General features: G+C 36.0%; 1 protein-coding gene across 1 annotated transcript; it reads right to left on the bottom strand.

Moving 5' to 3' along the window:
• Nucleotides 1-19,612: 19,612 nt before the first annotated feature.
• LOC127148306 (uncharacterized) lies at nucleotides 19,613-19,948 on the bottom strand. Its single transcript, XM_051081788.1, has one exon. It carries the CDS (start codon nucleotides 19,946-19,948, stop codon nucleotides 19,613-19,615), a length of 336 nt encoding a protein of 111 aa, XP_050937745.1.
• Between the last annotated feature and the right edge of the window lie 5,775 nt (nucleotides 19,949-25,723).

The following is a 25,723-nucleotide window of genomic DNA, read 5'->3' on the forward strand; positions in this document are numbered from 1 at the left end:
ATGGGAACAGTTCGTCAGGCTTTATTGCCCACATGGAAGAACATGTCAATGAGCTAGATAGCTCCCAGAAGAAAATCTTAGAGATGATAAACGTCATGTCGGAGGATTTTCGAGCTACCCTTGATGTTGTCAGAAATGAAATTGCAGATGTGAATGCGAGACTAAACCTCACAATGCGAGCAATCGCAAACCAAGCTCCAGCTGGAGGAGCAATTCCGGTTAGTAGAGTGAAGTTTCCGGAACCAAAGCCCTTCTGTGGGGCAAGAGATGCAAAGGTCCTGGAAAACTATATTTTTGACCTCGAGCAGTACTTCAGGACCACGAACATAGTTACAGAGGAAGCCAAAGTTACATTGGCAATGATAAATCTGTCTGAGGAGGCCAAGTTATGGTGGAGGTCCCGGTATGTTGAAATGCAAGAGGGACGTTGTAAGATAGATACTTGGGACGCTTAGAAGAGACAACTCCGCTTAGAGTTCTTTCCCAAAAATGTTGAGATTTTGGCTTGACGAAAGTTGCGTCCGTTGAAACACACCGACAATATTCAGGAGTACGTGAAACACTTTACGAGCTTGATGTTAGACATTCGCAATATGTCAGAGAAAGAGAAAGTTTTTTGTTTTGTCGAAGGGCTAAAACCATGTGCCAAGACCAAGTTATATGAACAAAGGGTCCAAGACCTCACGTCAGTGTATGCAACAGCCGAATGGTTGTTTGATCTGATCAGTGACTCTCAAGATGAGAGACATCACACAAGTTTCTCACTTGGAAGGTATAGGAATAGTCGCCCGAGTTCTCTCAAAGCTTTCCGGGGAGACAAACATTCTGGTAAAGACCACAGACCTTACCAGTCAAACACAGAGAACACATGGCAAAGGCCGAATAATCGAAGCCCACTCAAGCGTCCCCTTAGTTGTTTCATATGTGAGAGGCCATATCTGGCAAGAGAATATCCGAATAAAGTCAACTTCCATGCTTTTCAGACCTCATTAATCCCAGATTCAGATGATAAGTCGAATCAAGTCGAAGGTGAAGTCAACCAGATAGAAGGGGGCGAGAAGCCTAGAATAGGGGCCTTAAAGTATCTGTCGTCTCTCTAGAAAAAGTCAGGGGAGAGAAACGTGCCAACAGAAAGGGGCTTATTGTATGTTGACACCGGGATCAACCAAAAACAGACTAAGAGCACTATGATTGATTCTGGTGCAACCTAAGACTTTATAACAAAGGCAGAAGCCAAACGTCTAAGGCTCTATTAGGAGAAGGATTCAGAAAGAATGATGATCGTGAATTCAGTTGCCCTACCTATCGTCGAACTAATGAAACGAACGACGATAAAGTTGGAAGGATGGAAGGGCCCTGTAGACTTTGTGGTTGTAAAGATGGAGGACTTCGATGTAGTACTGGGAATGGAGTTCCTCCTTGAACATCAGGTCATACCAATGCCCTCAGCCAAATGTCTAGTGATTACTAGATCTTTCTCCACCTTCGTGCAAGCGGATATTTGTCAGTCTAATGGGTTTAAAATGATATCGACCATGCAACTAGACGAGAGTCCCGTCCAAGAGGAACCACCATCCCCGGCAATCCTGCTTGGGGCATTGGGAAAACTGGGGGAGACAGTCCCCAAAGACATTCTGTGTGTCCTGGAGAAGAGCCATGGTGTGATGTCAAATAGTTGGCCCAAGTCCTTGTCAATGCGAAGAAGGATCGACCATGGGATAGAGTCGCCGTCAGAGGCAAAAGTGCCTGCAAAGAATGCTTATTGCACGATGCCACCGGAGTTAGCTGTACTTCGGAAACAGTCAAAGAAATTGTTGGGTACAGGAGTTAGTAGACCTGTACATGCTTCGTATGGATCCCCGATCTTTCCTTGAAGAAGAAGGACAGAAATTCACAACGGCATATCAAGCACAGTATTCTGAATAAGCTCATAACTAGCCGCAAATATCCATTTCCCCTACTCCTCAACCTGTTTGACCGCTCACATGGGGTGAAGTATTTCCCGAAGTTAGACATCCGACCGAGGTACTGTCGAGTAAGAGCAACGAAGGCAGAGGGACTCGAGACAACTTGTGTCACTGGACTTAGAGCATACGAGTTCCCCGTGGTGCCATTTAGTCTTACTGATGCCAAGGGAGGAATGTGTTGTTCTGTGCACAGATAGATAAACATATTGGGTCATGTGGTGGAGTTTCACCGAATTGAGGTGGGAAAGAGGAAGATTGTCGCAACGTGTGATGAGAGAATACCGAAATCAGTCATAGTGTTACGCCCATGCCTCGAGCTAGCCAATAGTAACGGACAGTTCATAGACAGATTCTTATAAAGAGGAACAAGCTCGCTGACTGAGTTATTGAAATAAGAAGACATTCAGTGGGGTAGGAACCTCGAGTGTCAGGCTGCCTTCAACGGCTGAAGCAAGCCACGATTAAGGGGCCAAGTCTTAGGGTCGCCGATGCGATCGAGCCTCCTAAAGTTGAGGTCGAGCAATTCCACTGTATGCTCGGAGAATATCTGCATAATCTTGTTGATGGCAGACAAAAGAATTGGGTTCAGCTGTTGAATGTAGCCCAATTCGGTCACAGTGCTCAGACAGATTTGCTGATCAAGAGAAGTCAGTTTGAGATTAAAGGTAGTAGGCATTTTGTATTGTCGTCGCTCACTGATGGCCCTTATGTAGGGAACAGCCTTCAAGTTCACACAATCGAAAAGAAACAAGAGCATATGGCTGACATCACCCGAGTGTGCCTAGAAGAAGCTTCAAGGCTGATGGAGGAGAGCATATGGCTGACATCACCCGAGTGTGCCTAGAAGAAGCTTCAATAAAATTAATATTATTTTAGAAACTATAATATTTAGCTTTTACATTTGTATACACAAAATGAAAACTTAATATTGTGTTTATATATATATATTCTATAATAGTACATGAAACAAGATCCTAATACAAGACTTAAATAAGAAATCATAAACGTCTTCTCAGTCTTCAACCTTCAACGATTGTCTGCCTATCTACACAATCGATTAGCTTTCAATCTGATGACTTTAAAAATTCTACAAGCAATATCAAAATAAACCATTTAATCTTTAGAATTCTAATAAGGTAACTTTGAAAAAAAAATGTTGGATCCTAGCAACTTCAAGGCACTAAATATTTCAATGGTTAAAGCTAACCTTCCCTATGTTCACGAGTCAATATTATAGTTCACAAAAGCACAAATGAGTATCAACAATCTCAATACATACCTGGTTCAACTATTTTGCAAATCAAGCGATGCCACAATGATTATATGCATGTACAATTCACTAACAAGTAAAGAACTTGTGAAGAGCTCTAATAAATGCTTCAAATTCAGTGAAATATCTTGTTCAATAAGGAAGCAATCTTGAAGTATATATCACAGAAATATTGAAATGACAGTTCAATAAAAAGAAGTGAACTACATCACAACCTTGTTTTTCCAAACATCTACGTGCAATTACTTGGTACGTAAGTGATTTAATGAGCTCATACGCATGTTAAGAATAAAAGAGAGACATTCCATCGGAAGAGCAACTAATATATGCCTCTATAAAAGGTTCATCATTGCTCAGAAGTGATGGAAACAAAGTACACAAACACATGAATTCCTTAACAAATACTACTTAATTGTGAATTGCATAATTATGCAAGTGTTATAAGAAGAAAGTGTTCTAACCTTTAAAACAGAAGTTATATTTATGAGTAAGCTCTGATTTGGAGAATAGGCAAGCTCACATAACCGGTTCAAAAAGTTCCTTAAGTAAGTTGGTCAACCTACAAGAAATGAAATAGTCTGCATAAAATACATAAGTCATTAAATGGGGTCAAATATTGAAAGTGACAGACAAATTAACCCATGATTTTGGAATACAGCTGTATAACAACTAATACAAATATAGCACTCAACATAAAAGTAACAAGAAGGCTTCAAGCACACCTGTTTTTTTTTTTTTTTTTTTTTTTTTTTTTTTTTGCATACAAGCACACCTGTTATTTTCAAGTTTCAAGTCTTTCATGCTAACAAAAAGATGGCACTTTCACTGACATTAAAGGTCATGTTTCTCCAACATTGGAATGCAAAACTATATCATATGTTGAAGGGAAAAAGTACTACAGACCAACATTTACGGCAAAAATCAAATGTAAATATTGAGAATGCTTATTGATTAGAATATTTTAAAGTTTAATTAGAGTGTTTGAATTTGAACCAAGAGAAAACACTTAACCAATTAATTCTTCTCTTCTCATACTAAGCTGTGAAGAGAAAACTAACTTAGACACTACTATTCAAAAAGTTAAGTTACATATTCATGTGCCTTTTATAATTGTATCTATGTATCTACTGAGCAAATTTTCATCTATGTTCCATTGCTCCTAAACTTCGATCTATACTATTTTCGGTCCTTGCAATTTTGATGGAATGTTGACTTGGCACTCAACTTCATAAAATTGGAATGAGGTGTCATGATTGAATAGATAACAAATTTTGATAAATGAACACAAAAGAAAATTTACACTATTTTCTTAGTTTTAAACCACCATACTGATCCACAAATCCAACAACCTATGCCATCGGCCACCCCAAGTCTAGTGCAGACCTAATAATAATTAATCAATCATTTGAAGTTTGTCAAACTAAATGTCCTTTCACATCACACATTATTCAAAATTCTAGGTGAGCAGAGACTAAAAAAGAAAAAATGTTCAAAATAAACGACCAATAACTCAAGAGCGAAGCAATGGCTGAATGTCCAACTTCAGCATTTCCTGTTCATCAAAGACTCTACTACATGCACGACAGAAAAGAATTACTAAATTAGATCAATAACTAATTCCGAAGTTTACTTCAGATGGCTCTCATTCGCTCATGAATTCCATTAAGGAAAATATCAGTAACACAAGAAAATATAAATATTTTCACACCAAGGACACCTGCAGAAACTTACTTTCTCATTCACTCATGAATCTTCAAAGTCTTAAACTTTCAAAGATCATTTAGCTTTCTACTCGATCGCCTGACTACCCACACGATCCCTTAGCTTCGCATAATGGTGTTTAGCCTGAAAATTTTCAATTTGAGAAATTGAGAAACATGGTAAGATAAATATTTTTGTGTAATACCTTCAATTCCAAGAAGTTGACTAAAGGTTGAACTTGAACCATCAATTTCCTACATATTATTTGGTGTTTGTGATTTTCTTAATTTTGACATTCAGCCAAATGTACAACCAAATCAATACCATAAAAGAGAACACAATATTAAAACTGAAACTACTTTAAAATTTAGAAAATCACCGATTATTTGAAATCAAGTATCTCTAATGTCATTTAAAAAAGAAATGTAACTAAACTACCTTTGGTTATTGAAATATACAAAAAGAAAGTACATACACTAAGTTAAAAGGCAAGTACATACAAGCGCTGAGGAGATTCTAGTGATAATGAAGCTGAGATTGTTGAGGTTTCTAATTGAAGGAAAATCACCAGTTTTGTATTTATCTTAGATGTAGTACAAGCGGCTGCAATCGAGGCTTTGTTAAAGATATAAGTAGTAATGGACCCCTATTTAAAAAATGACTATATTAACATGGGGTATCATATGAAGATGGACATAAAAAATGAAAAGCAACTGGCAGGAAAAATGTGGTTTTGTAAGGAGGGCTGTCCTAGACCTTCTGTGCACCTAATGGCATGATAGCATCACAAGGATCGATGAAACCTTTTTTCTTTCCTAATAACCTCTCTTCTATTCCACTTAGTAACCAAGAGAACTAAATTCAAACCCCTTGCAGCAACATGAATAATAGTACCCAAAAATATTTAAAAAAAAAACCAAAAATTTCTAATGGCTACAAACTGAAAAGGAATGAATCTGATTTGAAACGAATGTGAATCCCCAGATACACTTTCATCTTCAACGTTTGTTTTTGCATAAAGTTTCAGGTTTAAAATAGCAAGAAAAATTTTCAACCCCTCATTAAAGGTATCAACTTACAACACACAAAACCATTGTTGTTGAGTAAAGTCAAGTCCCCCTAATAGGATTGACAGCATTTGTGAATCATGGATGACTCTCTTAGAGCAACCATCAAAAGTTCATTTGACAAATAAATAACAAAGCAATAACTAACACATTAAAAATTGAGAAGAACATGAAAAGTGAATAAAAACTAACAAATTAAAAACAACTACAGCAATCACAAAGTAAATGAGGAAGAATCAATACATTTCAGAAACAATTTACAAAAAGGCAAAACCAAGAGACAAACAACATATGAGTTCGAATGCAACACTAGATAAAAGAAAAATCAAATTTGCTTCAAAATAAAGGTATAAGGAGATACCTTTTTCAAGGTTCTTCACATTTTTGGAGGAAAGAGTGATTCTAATCTCGTGGATTTGCTCTTGTGCGTCCTCCAAATCAGGCTTTATAGGCTTCATTACTGTATACACCATGTTTGCTTACTTACTACCTGAAAACAAAACTTCCCAAAACTAAGAGATTCAAGTCCAAAAGTAGAAGCACGGTAAACACCATGTGAAGGCGGAACAAAAGTGGTGGAGAAAATTTCCAAAACTAAGAGATTCAAATGCACTGGTATTTATGGATTTTTTTGGTTTTAATATCAATAGATTTAGAGGCCCAAAATGCTAATAGATAGATTGGTCCAAATTCGAAGGGATTTTTGGTATTAAACTTACCTCTTGCAGCAAAACCATGGATGAGCAAATTGAGTACCCAAAGGTGATCATAGGTAACCTCTTTTCATCATATTGATTTCTTTTCAAATCCTGAACTGCTAAAGTAGCATCGATCATCCATAAGAACTACATTATAACAAAGGGTTACCTTCTGCAAAATAAGCTTATACTCCACAAGTTCATTGTAGGAACACTGTAACTTCGCATTATTTGCATTTATCTCAACTAGTTCTGTCTCAAGCTCACCAACTTTGACCTATAATGCCATAAAAGAGAGAACGGTCAAGACATGAACCACTCAAACTCAAATTCTCATAGTGACTATCGCTTCTTCTAATCACCCAATAATGCAATAGATCACATAAGTAGATACATCGAACAAGAATGAGAAACTACAATCAATGATAGGAAAGCACAACCAATGTTTGGTCCTTGACCGCTACCTAGAGGGGGAGAAAACATTGAAAACGTGAGCTAAAACTCAGTGAGTGGCAAGTTTTAAAAGGTAAAGGTTCATAAAACATATCTTCAAACCGTTTAAATATGACATCAATATCGAAATAATAATTAAAACGTTAAAATCATATATTACCAGTAACCACAAGTAAGGCCAACAAACCTGCACCCAATCAACCATGGCAAGGCGACTAAATATATGGCCAAAGATAGCTCGCACATGACCAAGGAATCATGCGGTCAAAACTAGCTCACGCCTATTTAGTACCTGCCATGATAGCAACCTCTATCCAGTTCGACCATGATAGCATACTAAATACACGGTCCAAGCTCACACGTAATCCATATCCACAAGGAAACACATGGTCAAACGAAGCTCACATATACTTAGTACCTACCACAGTAACAACATACCGCTCATATGTGCACATAGAGCTACCTGCCATGGGTTAAACTAGGCCCAAAGCCATATAACAATCCTCCATCCATGTCCTCACCTAGGCTCAGGTTCTCGGATCTCCAGTCACAACCTCTTTCATCCCCGAAACCCCTTAACAACCATAGGTGGCGATACGGAAAACAATCACATAGCCTTTAGGGTAATCTCCAACATTCATGAAAATCACATATTTCAAGTTTAAAAATCAAACATGGTTAGAAACACGTTTTCAAATCATTTTCAATCCTTAGCCATCAATACATACTTTTAGAACTCCTTCAAGTCTGGTTATAAATCAATGAATGTTTAGAAACCAATTGTCATCTAAAACTTGTTTAGTAAGTTTGAGTTAAACCACAATTCTGAAATACAAGAGTTCATGGAAAACCGAAAATCATATTTGAAAACCATTCTAACACATAATTCATTAAGAAATCATGTTCTAAATTTTCGTACTAGAAACCATCATACTAGATTTATAATGAAAATACTTGAAAAGAAACCACTCACAATCAATTACTCGATCCCCCAGGATTTTACGCTTTTCCCGCTTCAATTTAGCCTGAAGCAAAGATTAAGGTTTATCAATTATCTTCATAAAGCAAGATGACACAACAATCTTCAACATACTTCAAAAATCCAACTCAAACTATTTTATGTTTCGAAAGTCCCTAAATTCTCAATTTGCATTAGATTAGACGAGACTTTTCACCTATGAACCCTTAGACTTGAAGTCTAAATACTTAACCCAATTAGCATCCAACTTCGTTCAAGCTCAACGGGTCTTTTATGTGTATACACTTTTATCTCCATTATCGATGATGTTTTGGGATTTATATCCATTATATCACACAAGACCCACAACCTTGAGCACTTCCTAAGATTTAGATTGAACTATTCCCCAAATGCATTAATTTAGGCTAAAATTTCACTTTTGGACCCTTAAACTTCAATTTAAACTCTTAACGCCACAAGCAGCCAAACTTAAGTCGTCTTTTAACTCCTCACTCTTATATTCAATATCTATACCTTAGAGGTTTAGATCCATTAACAATCTCAATATCAAACTAACAAATAAATAATTTAGGAACTTACCCAAACTCATTTAAGACAACCTTTACCAGGATGATCAATGTTTCCAAGATTTCTAAATCTTCAATTTCTCATACAAAATAATATGGGTAAAGTCAAGTCCGCGCTAAAACTAAATGGGTATTTAAGAACTATGAGAGAACCCACTAAAATTATCTAGAACCTTATCAAAAGCTCGTCAAAATTACCTTGATAAAACGTTAACGCCTTCCTAAATTCGAATCTAGGATCGATAACCATTGTGTGTTCGAAACTTATATATGCAACACTTAAACAAATCTTTAAAGTTAGAAAAAAGTCCCTTCTTGACCTCTAACACTCAACTTTAGAACCCGAGTCTTATGAGTAGTCTAATTTAATGCTTAGATACAATGGGCATGTAAGAACCTGAAGAAAACTCACTTAAATTACTCCAAAACTTGTTAAGAACTAATTAAAATACTCTTAACTTCAATGGACAACATCCTAACCACCTTCTAAGTTCAAAATCAAGCATCCACCACCATGGTTTACTCAAAAATATCACTAAGATTAGATGGCTACTCAAGATCAACTCCAAAAAGCTTATAATCTTATCCAAGTTGTGTCAAACGCCTAATTTTGAGCTTTCAAATAGCTGGACAGTGGCTCAAACACTTCTAAAATTCGAATTTGGCATCGAAAAGTAATGGGTAATGTTAAACTCAACTCTAAACTTAATGGGTATTCAAAATCACCCAAAAAAACAACCCGAACCATAAGAATCTTACTCTAAATAGTGGATCTGAAAGAAGAATGGACACCAGCGGCTGAAGGAAAGGCATCAGAGAAGCAGCTCGTGGCTGCTATGAACGAGGACGTGGTTGGGTTCTTCATCGTCGTGCGGATCGTCGTTTGAAAAATCGAGCGATGCATCACGATTGATGAACAGAGGGGTATCACGAACGACAAATGGCGTGGAGGAGACGAGCGACGCGGACGTGTTGTTGTAGACGCATCGCGTCGTTTCTGGAATGAGTCACGTCAACGTGCAAGGAAGGAAGAAGGGTGATGGCATGCCAGAGAGAGATGCTCGACAAGGAAAACAATTTAGACCGGGGGGCGGTCGATTTCTCTAGAAGCATAAGGAAGGAGAAGAAGAGAGAGAAAAAAGTATCTCCCCTCCCCTTTTTTTCCTTTTAAAACTTTAATAATAACAAAAATATCTTAAGAAAGACCATGATACACTCCAAATTAAACTTACCTTTTTGCCCATACTTTTCTTCTTTCAACATTCAAATTTCCAAGTCTTATTCCAAACCAAACTTGTTTCCTTATTAAAACAATTCAATCTTAAAGAATTGGCAATTAGATTTAAACTTATTTTTCACAACGTCGGAAATATTAATATAAATGAAAGGAGAGAGTCATGGGAGCTTACATATGCATTGAGAAATAATACAGATTTGGGAAATAAATACAAAATGTAATATGCAGATTGTGAAATAAATATCAAACCTAACAAACTATTATGTCTTTCACAAGTCTAATCAATTAATTTCAAATATGCAACATATTTAATAAACCGTAAACAAACAAAAATTAACAACAGCCAAATTAAACCCTAAAGATAACAAATTTAAATTAATTGGCTTAAACTTAACAAATTTAAAGAAACAAAATAAACTGCTAAAATTTGAAGCAATGATAAATTCAATTGGCTTAAATCTAACAAAATTAAAGCAAGTAAATCAGAGGCACTAAACTCAAATGACCTAAAAATAACAAATTCGAACACATTGAAATCAATTGGCCTAAATCTGCTAAATTTGATGCAACAATAAATTCAATTGGCCTAAACCTAACAAAATTAAAACAAAGCAAATGTAACAACCCGAACTTTCAAATTAAGCTAAGGTCATTACTTAAAAAATAAACATTAAAGACATTTTTTATTTCCTAAAAAAAAAGGCTAACTAAAATTTTTATAAAATAAATACCAAGATGTTCATAAAAGCGTAAGATTATCAAAATTAACAAAGATAGTTGAAAATGTGACCCGCGGGTTTTAACACTTTCTAAAAAATAGAAACGAATAAAGGTAATAAAATCTTAAGTAAAATGATTAAAATTGAAAATACAAAAAAAAAAACCGATAAATAAGCGCGGAAGCTGAATTGAGTCCCCATATGACATGTCACGGACCCCTCGCTATCGCTCGCCAGCTTCTTAAGTCCTTTACCTCAGCCTGAAATGTTAAACATAAGAAAGAGTGAGTATATAAATATACTCAGTAAGGGACCCACTACTAATCTCACTGGGTAGTCTGTTAACTTTTCATTAGAAACATACATGTAGTATCGTGTGTCCAATGGAGCACACCTGAGTGAGTGAGATCATACGAATACCCCTAAATCGTGCGAGTGATCCCATAGGAACACCCTTAGTCGTGCGAGTGACCCCGTATACACAAAATAACTACCCCTAACTGTTTATGTGATCCGTAGGTACACCCCTAAATCGTGCGAGTGATTCTGTAGGAACACCCCTAGTCGTGCAAGTGACCCCATAGATAGAACCACGATACAGGTGGGGTAACAAACTCATCATATAAAGTTAACAGACACACCACAGTCCAAAACATGTAATATCATCATAAGCATCATAACATGACCTGAGTATTAATCTTAACGTCCTTATTCACGTGATTAATATAGCATGTATCAAAATCAAACCTAACGATCATCATCATCAACCATAACATCAGTTGTCATCATAAACACAATATCAATCATCGTCTACAGCATCCCCTATGCATTTTAGCAACCATAAATGCACAGCCGTAAATACATGCGATCTCTTAAATTCAGTCAAAGGCCTAGTAGTAGAATCTCTTACCTGGAGATTAGTTACACTGATATTTTTCCTAACAGTCGCGGTCACGCTTCCCAAGAAAAATTCTGAACATAAGTGAACCCAAAATCTAAAATTAATAAATAAATAACAGTCGCCTAGGGACCAAATTCCAATTATCTCCACTTACCCAAAGTTGAAGACAAACACAATTTATCCTTGGTTTAGGAAAGTTATACGGCACAACTCCCAACTGATCTACCACGAAAAATAATTTAATTATAAAAATAATTCAATTAACTCCATAATTAAATTATTTAAGGTCAAAAAAATAACCTTTGATGGGTATACCAAAAACCCAATCAAACACTTACCAAAATTTAGTGAAAGGACCAAAATAGGCTAGGTGGCTTGAAAGAGGCTTGGCGGCTCAAGGCTGAAGAGAAGGGCGGCTCGGATAGGCAGCTTGCACGCAGTGGTGGCTCGCGCACGGCTCAGATGATCAGCTGGAGATGCGGCTCACACGTGCGCACGATTGGAAACTCAACCGCGGTTGGGCGCGGGTTCGCGTACTGCTCGGAGCGGAAGCATGCGGCTCGGAGCAGAAACATGCGGCTGGAAGGTGCGGCTCACATCCACACGCTTGGCTTGGACGAAGCTTCAACCTGGATGACAGGTGGACCGAGGTGGCGGTGCGATGGAGCTGCACGACGGCTAGGCTGCGAGTTGCAACGGCCGATGAGTGGAAGGAGGGCGGCATGACGGAGCTGTACGACGGCCAGGCTGCAGGTTGCGGCGGTCAACGGGTGGAAGGAGGGTGGCGGCAGCTTCCCTAGGGTTTTTAGGGTTTGGGAAGTTTTGGGATTAGGGTTTATTTGAGGAAGATGATGAATAGTTGACCCTATTTAAACCCAAAATAATAATAATAAATAATAATAATACAATTATTATTATTATCCCCTTTTCTCTATTTCTTAATTATTCCAAAACAATATCCTCACATAACCATATTATCCACATAATATAATTATCCCAACTCCAAAGTTAATTAATTACCAAATCACATATAATTAATCAAATTTCTCCCAACTACAAATCTCACTAAATAAACAACTCCAATCAAAATTCCATTAGCACCCAAATTAATTCCAACACCAATTAAAATTAAACTTAAGATAATTAAAATAAATTGTCTTATCTTGGGGCGTTACAGTAAACTCAACTTTTTAAGCACATTGAAATCAATTGGTGCTAAATTTGAAGCAACAATAAAAGCACAATAAACCCAAGTGGTCTAACCCTAACCCATAACCGATAACAAAATTAAAGTCACCATAAAATCAATTAATAAAATTTCAATAAAAATAAATTTGAAAAAATACACCGTTCACAGTCTCAAAAGGAAAGGAAAGGAGAGGAAATTAAAAAAAGACAAAAAAAAAAGTTATCTTTGAAGACAAATTTGACATAATAGTTTCCTCAGCTTTTTTTTTTCAACTCTTCCAACTGATCTCAATCTAACGTATCCTCTAAAAAAATTCTTGGATCGTGTTTTAAGAGTGGAGAAGGTGGGAGAGTCGGAGAGTGAAAAAATCGTGGGAGAGTAAATTGGGTGAGTTGATGAAAAATAGGGAGGAGACTAATATTCATTTAAAAAAAAAAAAGAAAGAAAAAGTTAAATTCAAATTCAAATCCAACTTTAAAAATAAAATTAAATAAACTAAATAAATAAAATAAAAATAAAAATAAATAAATGATAAAATGCTAGATCTACAACCTCTTAGAAGATTACCTCCTCATTGGATCAAAAAATATTGCTAAAGTTTTTGGGAGAAAAATAGTAGAATGGAAAGGGAAGAGTAAAGAAGATTGCTAGAGTTTTTTGGGAGAAAAATAGCAGAATGGAGAGAGAAGAGTTTTGCCAAAATGAAATTTAGAGAGAAATTTGGTAAAAATTGGGTTGGATTGATAAATTTTGAAAGGGAAGTGGTTAGTAGAAAAAATAAAACATAAAAGAATATGTAGGGTATATTAAGATAATTTATAACAAGAATCAAAACAAGTTGCTTTTTAGATGCAAATTTAATTCACAAACAAAAAATAGAAGTAAAGGGAAGAAACACTCAAACAAATTGAATACCAGAAACTCTCAAACAAATTGAATACTTATTGTCCTCTTACCTCTTAGAAGATTACCCTTCCATTAGATCAAAAAAAAAAATTGTTGGAGTTTTTGGGAGAAAAATGACAAAAATGAAGAGGGAAGAGTTCAATCAAAATGAAATTTAGAGAGAATTTAGGTGAAAATTAGAGTAGGATTGATGAATTGATGAGAAATTAGGGGGAAAAGATGTATTTATAGAAAAGAAATCAAAATAACCATCAGAGAGGTTCAAAACCATGATCTGGAGCTCGCGCACATGAAATTGAAGAAAAAATCTGCATATTTATTTTCAACTACACAATTTACCTCACCCCATCCATTTTTTATTTTTAACGACAGAATATCTTGATTAGTAGTGTCATTAAAACCCATTTTTCTAGTAGTGTTAAGACGAAATAGTTAAATTACGTTTTAAAACATAAAGCACGCTTACCTCTTTCTTTTACTAAATCCCCACCCTCATATCTTAATTACCCTCCACATAGGCTTATTCTTTCTTGCAAGTTTGGAGGCCCCTAACAATGAACAGTAAACTATGTAAGTTATACAATTATTGTTCCATATGTAACATATTAACTCATTATTTGATCCTTAATGGAGTTCATGATAAATTAAGTTAACATTGTTGAAGAATTTGCCTAAAATGTATGATTAGATTATTCTTTAAAAGATAAGATAATTAAAGGATAAAAAGATTCTCCTTGATTTTAGGATTCTTGCTAATTATCTTTAAATAAACAAGATTTATGCATATAAATCTTATATGTATAAATAGGGTTTTCTAAGATGTGCGCGTGTGCAAAAAAGATTGAAAAGATTATCTACGACTGAAGAACTTTGAAGAACCGATTGCAGAAGCCAAAGGAACGAAAAGGTATTACGATCTTATGTCTATAAGATCAACATGTTGATCTAAGTTGATATCGTCGATGAGTAATGAAAAGGACGAGACAGGGGTCTGTGTGGTCATAGTAATCTTTAGAAGTATATAAAGATATCGTTGAAGATATTCACTCATGCATTCAGGGGGAGCCTAAAGTCAGACATCATGAAGAAGAGTAATTCATGCATTCAGGGGGATCCTGGAGTCTAAAGCTAATACACATATTACTTAGTCATATAGTTGAACAGAGTTTATATGTTGTATCGATGTATATTGACTTAAGTGAATATTAATAAAATTACTCATCAAAGTTGTGCGCAGTTCCACAGACGTAGGCAACATTGGCCGAACTGGGTTACCAAAGTTTCTTGTGTTATTCTTCTGCTGTTCCTCTAGCTATTACAATATTCAAAGCTTTAGTATTAACTGAAGGTTTATTTGATTATCTCACATTGCTTTTTCAATTGGTATCAGAGCAAGGTTGCAAGATCATGGAGATAATCAGAGAGGGACCATCAGCTGATGAAAAAAATTACTCATATTGGAAGCCTCGTATGATATTCTTTATTAAAACATTAGATGGAAAAGCGTGGAGAGCCTTTGTTGCTGGTAATGAACCTCCGATGATTACAGTGGATGGTCTATCAGTACAAAACCTAAGGTTGATTGGACCGATGCTGAAGAACAAGCATCAATTGGGAATGCGAGAACTATTAATGCGATATTCGATGGTGTGGACCTAAATGTGTTCAAACTAATAAATTCCTGTAGTATAGCCAAAGAAGCATAGAGAATATTGGAAGTTGCTTATGAAGGGACTTTGAAAGTCAAGATATCCAGATTATAGCCGATAACATCAAAATTTAAAGCATTGAAAATGTCTGAAGATGAATCGGTTTCTGAGTACAATGAGAGAGTTTTGGAAATTGCTAATGGATCTCTTTTTCTTGGAGAAATAATTTCTGACTCTAAGATTCTATGGAAAGTGCTCTGCTCTCTATCGAGGAAATTTGATATAAAAGTCACTGCCATAGAGGAAGCACATGACATTACCACATTAAAACTTGATGAGCTATTTGGGTCCCTGCTTACATTTGAAATGACTATATCTGATAGAGAGAACAAGAAAGGCAAGGGGATCGCGTTTAAATCCACATATGAAGAAGAGGCAACAGTGAATCATTCTGATAATGAAGCCAACATGGATGAGTATATAGCTCTATTGACAAAGAAGTTCTCTAAAATGGTCAGAAGATTCAAAATATGAATACTACAGGATTAAATGCTGAAACTTTGAATCAATATCGAAGAAAAGATGTTGAAAACACTACAAGAAGGTATAGTGAAGTCTCAAACAGGAGGGGCGGTGATTATAAAAAGAAAAAGGAGGGAGAATGAAAGTTCTTCAGATGTAGGGAATGTGGGGGTATTAGTCATTACCAGGTTGAATGTCCCACATTTTTAAGAAGACAAAAGGAAAGTTATCATGTTATCTTATCAAATGAGGACACTGAAGATACTGAAGATGACAGTAGCATGAATGCCTTCACAGCATATATTACCGACATTGATCTCAGAGATGATAGTGGTTGTTCTGATGAAGATGGTGATGAAGATCTGACTCTTGAAGAACTCAGGATGTTGAGGAAAGAAGACATTGAAGCCAAGCAATTCAAAAAGAGAGAATTCAAGATCTGATGGAAGAAAATGAATGTTTAATGTCAGTCATATCATCTCTAAAGCTGAAATTGAAAGAGGTTCAGAATGATTATGATCAGACAATTAAATCTGTAAAGATGTTGAATTCAGGAACTGAAAACTTAGACTTAATACTAAAATCTGGACAAAACAGTTCAAGTAAATATGGTCTTGGTTTTGATGCCTTAGTAAGTATTCTTAAATCTACATCTGAAGTGAAATTTGTTCCTTCATTAGAGAAAGTTGAAACTGAAACAACTCTTACAACGACTATTGCTAGCCTTCCAGTTAAATCGTCCAGAAGGATTTGTTATTACAAAAGGGCATATCAGACCTTTTTGCTATAAATTACAAAGAGACATATGGTATCAGCAGAAGAATGTTTATGGAAGCCAAAAATATAATTCTACATTCTTAAAATGGAATAGAAGTAAAAGAAGTCGCATGGTTTGGAGAGTTAAATCATCTGAAAATTGCAATATTGCATTTACAACTGTTCAAACCACAAGTGATAATTGGTATTTTGATAACGGATGTTCTAGACATATGACTATTAACAGATTGTTTTCTCTGAGTTAAAGGAATGTGCCTCGACTCATGTTACTTTTGGTGATGGTGCAAGAGGAAACATCGATAAAAATAATCTACCATGTCTAAATGATGTTAGATATGTGGATGGATTAAAGGCAAATTTTATTAGTGTAAGTCAGCTATGCGATCAAGGCTACAGAGTAAATTTTAGCAAAACTGGTTGTATTATTACTGACAAAGATAATCAGATTCTTATGAGTGGAAGACGACAGACAGATAACTGTTATCACTAGAGCTCTAATAACTCAAATATGTGCCACTTAACTAAAGAAGATCAAACTTGGTTGTGGCATAGAAAGTTGGGGCACACTAGCTTGAAAAGCTTAGATAAAGTCATAAGAAGCGAAGTTGTTGTGGGCATTCCTACTATAGATATCAATAGTAAATTCTTTTGTGGTGATTGTCTAATTGGAAAGCAAACTAAAACTTCTTACAAAAGTCTAAAGGAATGTTACACAAATAGAGTGCTTGAATTTCTACATCTCGATCTTATGGGTCCTATGCAAACGAAAAATCTGGGTGGAAAGAAGTATGTCTTAGTTGCTGTGGATGATTATTCAAGATTTACTTGGGTTCGTTTCTTGAAAGGAAAATCAGATACTGTTAAAACTTGTATCAGTCTATGCTTGAACTTGCAACGTGAAAAAGGGAAAAAAAATAATCAGGATCTGAAGTGATCATGGTAAGGAGTTTGATAATGAAGATCTTAATATGGCCTTCACACATCCTTCTTGCCCCTCGCCAGTCTGTCTCGTACATTACCTTTACCTGAAAAAGTTAAACATAAAAGGGTGAGTATGAAATATACTCAGTAAGAGACCCACTATTAGTCCCGATAGGGCAATAACCATTAGCTTCCTATTAAGGGGTACCCTGCACAGAACAGTCTCGTGGTCCCGCAAGACACACGTATTAATCAGTCTAGTAATCCTGAAGGACATGCATATCAGTCTAGTGATTCCGTTGAATACACATATCAGTTGTGTGATCCCAAAAGATGCACAACATGTAGTGATCTCGTAGGACACCGTGCCTGCAAGGTACACTACCTCATAGATAAAGCTAATAGTTATTCCCTAATCCAGTCTAAACAGTCTATAACAATCAAAACATAAGAATCTCAATTAACAGTCCAGTCTCTAAGTATAATCAGTCAGGCAGTCTAAGTTCAAACAGTAAGTCAACTCATCATCGTGTAGTGACACTGACAATCACATTGCCTCAGCCCAAACACTAACACAAACTACAAGTAACCTATACTAAACATAACATCTAATTTAGTTTGCAGCACAGCTCATCAGTAAATATACAACCTACACATGGCAATTCTGAAATCCATAGTCCATGAACAATATAGCTCAACGGTATGCATAGATTACACAGAACATCCGGATAACACCAACCAATGACAGCACAAACCAACGATAACCCAAGTTACGAATAACAGTCAATTCCTCATCATCAATAATAAGCAAACAGCACAACCCATCAATGTAAATCAAACTGCACTTAGCAATTGTGTCGTTCAAAACCAGTCAAGAATATATCAATACTACTTTTATGTGAGCACACAAACATCAATTTAATGCAACCTCTAAAATATACTTTCGCATAATGTATTACGTTTAAATCTCAAATTTGAGTCCAGTAGTAAGAACTCTTACCTAAAGTTTAGATACATTCCTTACTCAAGCTAAAACCCAACGAATCAACCTAAACATGACGGTAAGAAAATTAAACACTTTCACCAATAAAGTTCTTCGTTCAATTCACCTAAATGCAAATGCCACAAACATATCAAAGCACGGGAGAATTGGGCTTCAACCAAACTGGCTGGAACTTAAGGTACCTGTGCGCTATAACCCAACGACGCCTTCAAGAATCAACAAGCCAACCAACCAATTAATTCGACACTTGAAACTCGAGATAGTTACCAAGCAATACAATCAATTAACCCACGATTTGACCTTACCACAAGACTTACAATGAGTAAAAAACTCGATGCCCAAACTGAAACAAATGTCGAGTATAAGGGAGTGAGTCCTGAAGTTCGACGGTAGCAGCGAAATGAATGCACGGACGAAGGATGCGGCTGCTTTTCCAACAAAAAGACGCACGACAGTGGTTGGGCTTCGCAGACGACACACGGAGAAGGAGGGTGGCGAAGACAGGGAAACCACGATGGTTAACGGCTGCTTTGCGAGGACCCGACGATGGCTGGTGCTTCGTGAACAATGGTCGAAGTAAACGTAACCTGCAACGGCATGTGACTCGATTCCAACGCTACGAACAATTGAATAGGGAGGCAGCGACGTACGGCTTGGCTTCAATGCAGCGAACGAAGGGTTGGGCTCGTGGCGACAACGGACAAAGGAAGGTGAGAATATGTAGGTTGGGACGACGACTGGCAAAAAAGAAGAAGAAGAAGGGAATGGAGGGTGTCGACTGATGGAAGAAGATGTGGAATTTAGGTTTTTTAAAAAAATAATAATAATAATAATATAACATAATTTATATTATATTATATTATTTTAGTATAAAATTTATATCATTCTCTTTCTTTTCCTTTCCAAATTTGAATAACTTATCACTCAATAAATTAAATTCCCAATAACAAAAGCAATTATGTTTAAAACATACCACAAAATTTTTGGGACGTTATATTCTTCCCTCCTTAAGGAACTTTCATCCTCAAAAGTTCTAATCCTCAAACAACTCTGGGTAACAAACTCTCATGTCGTCTTCTCTTTCCTACTAAGTCTCTTCAACTTTGTGATTCTGCCATAAGACTTTAACTAAAGGAATCCCTCTGTTTCTCAGCATCTTTACCTCTCTAGCCAAAATCTCAACTGGTTGTTCTGCATAACTCAAATTTTCATCAATCTCTAATGACTCGTAATCCACTGCATGAGATGGATTTGTCACGTACTTTCTTAACATCGAAACATGGAACACGTCATGAACTGCAGAGAGGGATGGTGGCAATGCTAAACCATACGCCACAGGGCCAATTTGCTCCAGAATCTTTAATGGTCCAATAAAACGAGGACTCGACTTTCCTTTCTTTCCAAATCGTAAAATACCTTTCATAGGTGCCACTTTCAAGGAACACTTTATCTTTCACCTCAAACTCAAGATCTTTCTTGATTTTTTTAAAGGTATTGTAATAAATGCAAGGGTAGGGATTTGAATCCGGGACCTCTTGTCCACAGGTACATATAGGTGCCAATTGAAGTAAGCTCATGCTGGTAACTCAAGATTTTTCCGTCTCACATCAGCATAACTTTTCTCCCTACTCTGTGCTACTTGCATACGTGCTATAATTTTTTGTACTGCTTCATTAGTAGACTGAACTAACTCAAGACCCATTAATCTCTGCTCACCAACCTCATCCCAACAAATAGGGGATCTGCAACATTTGTCATACAAAGCCTCAAACGGTGTCATGCCAATGGTAGCCTGAAAACAGTTATTATAAGAAAACTCCATCAAATGCAAGTGAGAATCCCTGCTATCTTGAAACTCCAATGCACAAGCTCGCAACATATCTTCTATTTTTTGTCCTAGGTGTTCCTTGTGTTCACCAAATACCAGTTTTGTCCTAAGTGTCTCTTTGAGTTCACCGAAGACCAGAGATGTTCCTACGGGATCACAGATTGCGCCTGCTCGAGAATGTGCCAGTTAGGGGTACCACTTTACAAGGCTATAATAGGAAGTTAACAATCACCTAACGGGACTAGTAGTAGGTCCCTTACTGAGTATATTTTTATACTCACTCTTTTATGTTTAATTTTTCAGGCGAATGACAAGAAGTAACTATGGCGTGCCATAGGAGAACACATTTGCTTCTACCTTATGTTATTAGATTTTGATTTTAGTATTCACGGACTTGTATTTATTTTACTCTTTTAAAAGTAGATAAGGTCTGAGCTAGGAACTTACTTTTAGATTTATTTTTATTTACTTCCGTTATTTATGATTTTAATGAATATTTGAGATTTTAATTATGAAAATTTGATATTTCTTATTTTAATTTAAGAAATTCTACTTTCCTTTGAGTAGTAATGATCTCAGCTTAGTATAAAGAGTTGGATCGTTACAATTAATGACTATTTAAAAAAAAACTATTAACTTCAATGGGCTCAAAATTTAAGAAAAAAGATTAATAAGATAATGTATAAAATAAAAGATTTGCCAAACAAGAAAAAAAAAGATTGGGGGTTGAAATAACAAAATTAAATAAACTAATGAATTCTTAAGCCTACGTGTTTCAATTTTCATAATCAAATAAATCTTTATCTAATTAAGGATCGAATTAAATGGATTTTTACCTAATAACATTCTCTTTTCTTTTTATCAATTTCTCCCTTCATATATTTCTCACCAGTTTCCTAATTTTCTCATCTCCCCATCTTGAATTTTCTCTTTGTTTTTTCCGTCCAAAGACAAATATTTTTCTATCATCTCAACGAACTTTCTTTTTTTCTCTTAACAATATCAATACCAATAGAAAATTATAAACATATCTCAAAATTGTAGATAAGAAAAAAAAATGGCAATAAAACATATCAATAACCATAAACCTAATTTCTTTAATAATTTATCAAAAACAACAAATTAAGATGGAACAAATATATGTAACGAAGGAACTCACAACTTCAATAATAATATGATATATTCGCAAAATTTCTTCTACACGTTAGGATTATAAAATAAATGTAAAACGACATAAATAATTATGTGAATGAAAACTAAAATAAAATGAATTTTATTGATCTCGTTGTCGAAAATAATTATCAAAGAAGCACACAACGATACATAAGGGTAAAACCTTTAATTTGCACGAAGAAGCGACAAAATGAAAGAGGGTCAAGGAATTTGGATTTGCCATGTTGAAATGTTAATTATTCAAATAATTTATGATTGATCCGATCATTTTCCTGATCTCTGCTTTAATAATTTCATGGTCAATTATCAATGTTTTTAGTTATTCCTTTACTTGCGCTGCAAAACAAACACATAAAAAATCAAATTAATTAATACAAAAAAAAACAAATAATAAGTTGGAAGAATAAACATGTACAATTAAATTTTCCTTAAATTTTTTGCATGAGTTTTCATTCTAAAATTTCATCTTGATCATCCTTCAAATTCTATGTAACGCCCCGAGGTAATTTTTAATATTTTTATGTTTTTTTTATTTAAATTTTTTTGGTGTTAGATTTTGTTTGGTTTAGAAGAAAAAAATGAAGGGTATAAATTTCAATAATAATATATAATATAAATCATATTATATTATATTATATTATATTGTTATTATTATTTAATATATATATATATATATTTTTAAAAAAACCCTAAAAAGAATCTCCCGATTTCTTCTTCTTCATCTCCTTCACCTGACAGCCGACCATGCCGCCTCCTCCGATCTTCTTCTTCTTCTCTTTCATCCAGCCACACCTCGCATCCCAGCCTTCTTCCCCGTCCTCAACCGAACGTCGTCAGCGCCGTCCTCAGCTGCATCCCCTCTCCATCGTTGACATCGAGCGAAACGCAAGGATAGCAGCCACCGTCCCTGCGCTCCCCGTCTGTCGCCCGCGAACGGTCAGCCACCGACGAGCCCTCCAAACCAGTCATCCGACCGTTCGCAATAACCCCCATCTCTGACATTCTCTCTCTCTCAATCTCGTGTACTCGGGTGACTACCGGTCGTTTCTGCCCTTAGTCGAACGAGTCATCGACTCCTCTGCCTCCGATCGTGTTCGTTGCGAGCCATCCCTCCATTTTCACCATGCGTCCCCCTTCGGTCGTTGTTGTGTGAGGTCGAAAACTAGCCATTCACGTATGCGCCGGCTACAAATGACCGAGCAGAGTCGCGAGCTGAACCAAGTCGAGCCGAGCCAAGAACTGAGTCGAGCCAAGCCGAGCCAAGCCAATTTTTTTAGCCAATCTCCTTGTTCACTGAGCCACTTAAGCCGTGTCCATCCGTGTCGAGTCCCGGTGAGTTTTGGTGAGGACAATGTAAGGAATTCCTAACGTTTTCTTTAGCCAATGCGAGTTTAAATATCAGATTAGAATGTTGGACTTATTGGTTGGGTTAACTTTTAATTCCTTGAAGGTGTTAGAGAGGTGACGCTCGAGTTCTGAGATTTTACGACAAGTGTAGTTGGAGCCAACTCTCCTTTACTTGGGTAAGTCGGTAGATGTTGCTTTGGAGCGTTTTAAAATGTGGATTTTGGTGGTGTAATCGTTTAAACCCTTATGTTTGTGTTTAGGTGGATTCGTTTGGACATTGAATTGAACAAGGTTAATTGAACAAGGTTTTAGCTACATTTCAGGTAAGGAATTTCTTACTACTGGACCCCAGACCGAGACTAGAAACGTAGTAACCCACATGAAGGTTATACAATAACAACTATAATTAATTGACTGATGCACGTATGCCTAGAAAACATCACTAGTATGCATAATTGGTGACATGATTGTTAGTTGTAGCTTATATGCATATATATGTGCTTGGATTGTTCTGCTGATGGAGTACAGACGCCCATACGTTCTGTGTAAATTAGTTATGTTGATGGACCGTGCTGTTAACTGAAATAGTGATGTCGAGGGATTATGGAAATTATCTTAATATTATGTATAATTGAGGTACATTGTTGGGTTACTTATTACCGAGTTATGTCGTTGATGGACTAAGAATTTAAGAACCTCACTGTTGGACTGTGTTGTAGACTGAATACGACCATTATGTATAATATGGACATTATGCATAACATAGATTACCTGTAGTTGTGCTAGGGTTTGAACTGAGACAAAGTTATCGTCAGGTGATTTGTACAAAGTGATGATTTAACTAGTTGACTGGGTTTAGGTAATGTCATGATGATGTGTGAATTGGATGTACGCATAGCGACTGAGGAGACTGTTGATTAAACCTAAACGGTTTGACTGACTAAGCTTATAAACTGAATCGTTAGCTTGAATGCTATTGTGATGTGACTGTTGTAGATGGTTTAGTGTGGACTGAGGGGTAACAGTTAGCTTTATCTATGGGGTAGTGTACCTTGCAGACACGGTGTCCTTCGGGATTCCTCGACTGATATGTGTATCCTTCGGGATCACTAGACTGATATCTGTATTCTTCAGAATCACTAGACTGTTATATGTTTCATTCGAGATCACTAGACTGATATGTGTATCCTTCGGGATCACTAGACTGATATTTGTATCCTTCGGGATCACTAGACTGATATGTGCATCCGACGAGATCACTAGACTGATTGATGTGTGCATTCTACGAAACCACTAGACTGTTTATGTAGGGTACCCCTTAATAGGAAGCTAACTGTCATCACCCTAACGGGACCAGTAGTGGGTCCCTTACTGGGTATATTTTTCTACTCGCCCTTTTTCTCTTTAACTTTTCAGGTAAGGGTATGGCGAGCGGCAGACCAGCGAGCGGCAAGAAGGATGCGTGAAGGTCATATGGACACATCTGATGTATTTGTTACTTCCTATTTCTTTTGATTATCAGATGGAGTCATGGTTAGAACATCTGTTTTACCGTTTTATTTTGATGACTTTGCGAACTATGTTTTGAAAATTCTGGAAAGGTGATTTAAAATAGGGCCCGAAACTATTTTTGTGATATTTTGAATGTTTCTAATGAATTGTAACATGTCTTTTATGAATGTGTGTGTTTTACTGTCGAGTCTTAGGAGTAAGTAGTGACCTCGACTTATTTCAGAAAGTTGGGTCGTTACATTCTAGCATCAAAACTATTAAAGTAATTAGGAACGCGAATCTTACAAAACCCATTAATTTCAATAATAAAGGTTAAATTTTGCCTCACAACTAAAATTGATCACACATAAAAAATTAATTATTGTCATGATAAAAAAAAAAACAAACATTTCTCTAAAGATTCAAGAAAATACCAACAAACTTTGTCACGCAATCGTCTTTGCATGTATTTTGACACGAAGTGTTGGCATCGCCTTTTGCCATGTATGCTTTCTCGCATAAATACATGATTTGATTTGAGGCATTAAGTTGGACAATTGGTTATAAATATTTTTCACTCTGGCCTCAATCTCAGGGCTTACGTTAGCGGTCGTGTCTGCCTTAGAGAATTGTAGTGATCCCACCACAACAATGCACATAAAGAAAACAACAATAATACTTTTTGCCATTTTCTAGTTTTAGCTTTCAGTAAGTCTATTTTGTTCTGTTATGGGTTTATGGTGTGAGGAAACAGGAACACCATTTTATAGCAATTTAGTTGTTAAATTTAGATCATTGAGCGAAAAGTAGGTTTTCTTTCTCTATATATATTTGTAACAAGTGGTGCATGTTTGTTTGTTCTCTGAATCCAAGTTTTTGTTCCTTCACATGTGAGTAGAGGAAGAAAGGATCATGATAGCCAATAAAACGATTGTGTTGGCTAAAAATGATGTCTCAAAGGAGAATAAAAAATGAAAACATATATAGCTAATTAGAATGTGTAACAAAGGTGAAAACTCAAAGGTCAAAGTCAATATTTTATGATTTCACGAACAAATGGATGGAAATATTCCTTTTATGAACTCCTATTTAAATGAAGTCTCGGTGTCTTGTCCATGATGTGGTTGATTTATTTTACCAAACAATAAAATTACTTATTTCGAAATAGTCTAATGTTGAAAAAAAAATTAAAAAAAAAATTGAAGGTGGTTTGATAGAGACTGCATGAGTCAATTATAGATTTTAAACACCCACACAAAATATAATCATATAAACATAGCTCAAACCCCCTAAATATTTAGGGCATTAATATATGATTTAAATTTGACCGAAAATACAAGCAAATATCATTCCTCTCTG

This window comes from Cucumis melo, chromosome 2 (genome assembly GCF_025177605.1).
Source record: "Cucumis melo cultivar AY chromosome 2, USDA_Cmelo_AY_1.0, whole genome shotgun sequence".
Classification (NCBI taxonomy): domain Eukaryota; kingdom Viridiplantae; phylum Streptophyta; class Magnoliopsida; order Cucurbitales; family Cucurbitaceae; genus Cucumis; species Cucumis melo.

Excerpts from the sequence above, each read along its gene's own strand:
- LOC127148306 (XM_051081788.1), bottom strand. The coding sequence starts at position 19,948 with ATGAAAGGTATTTTACGATTTGGAAAGAAAGGAAAGTCGAGTCCTCGT.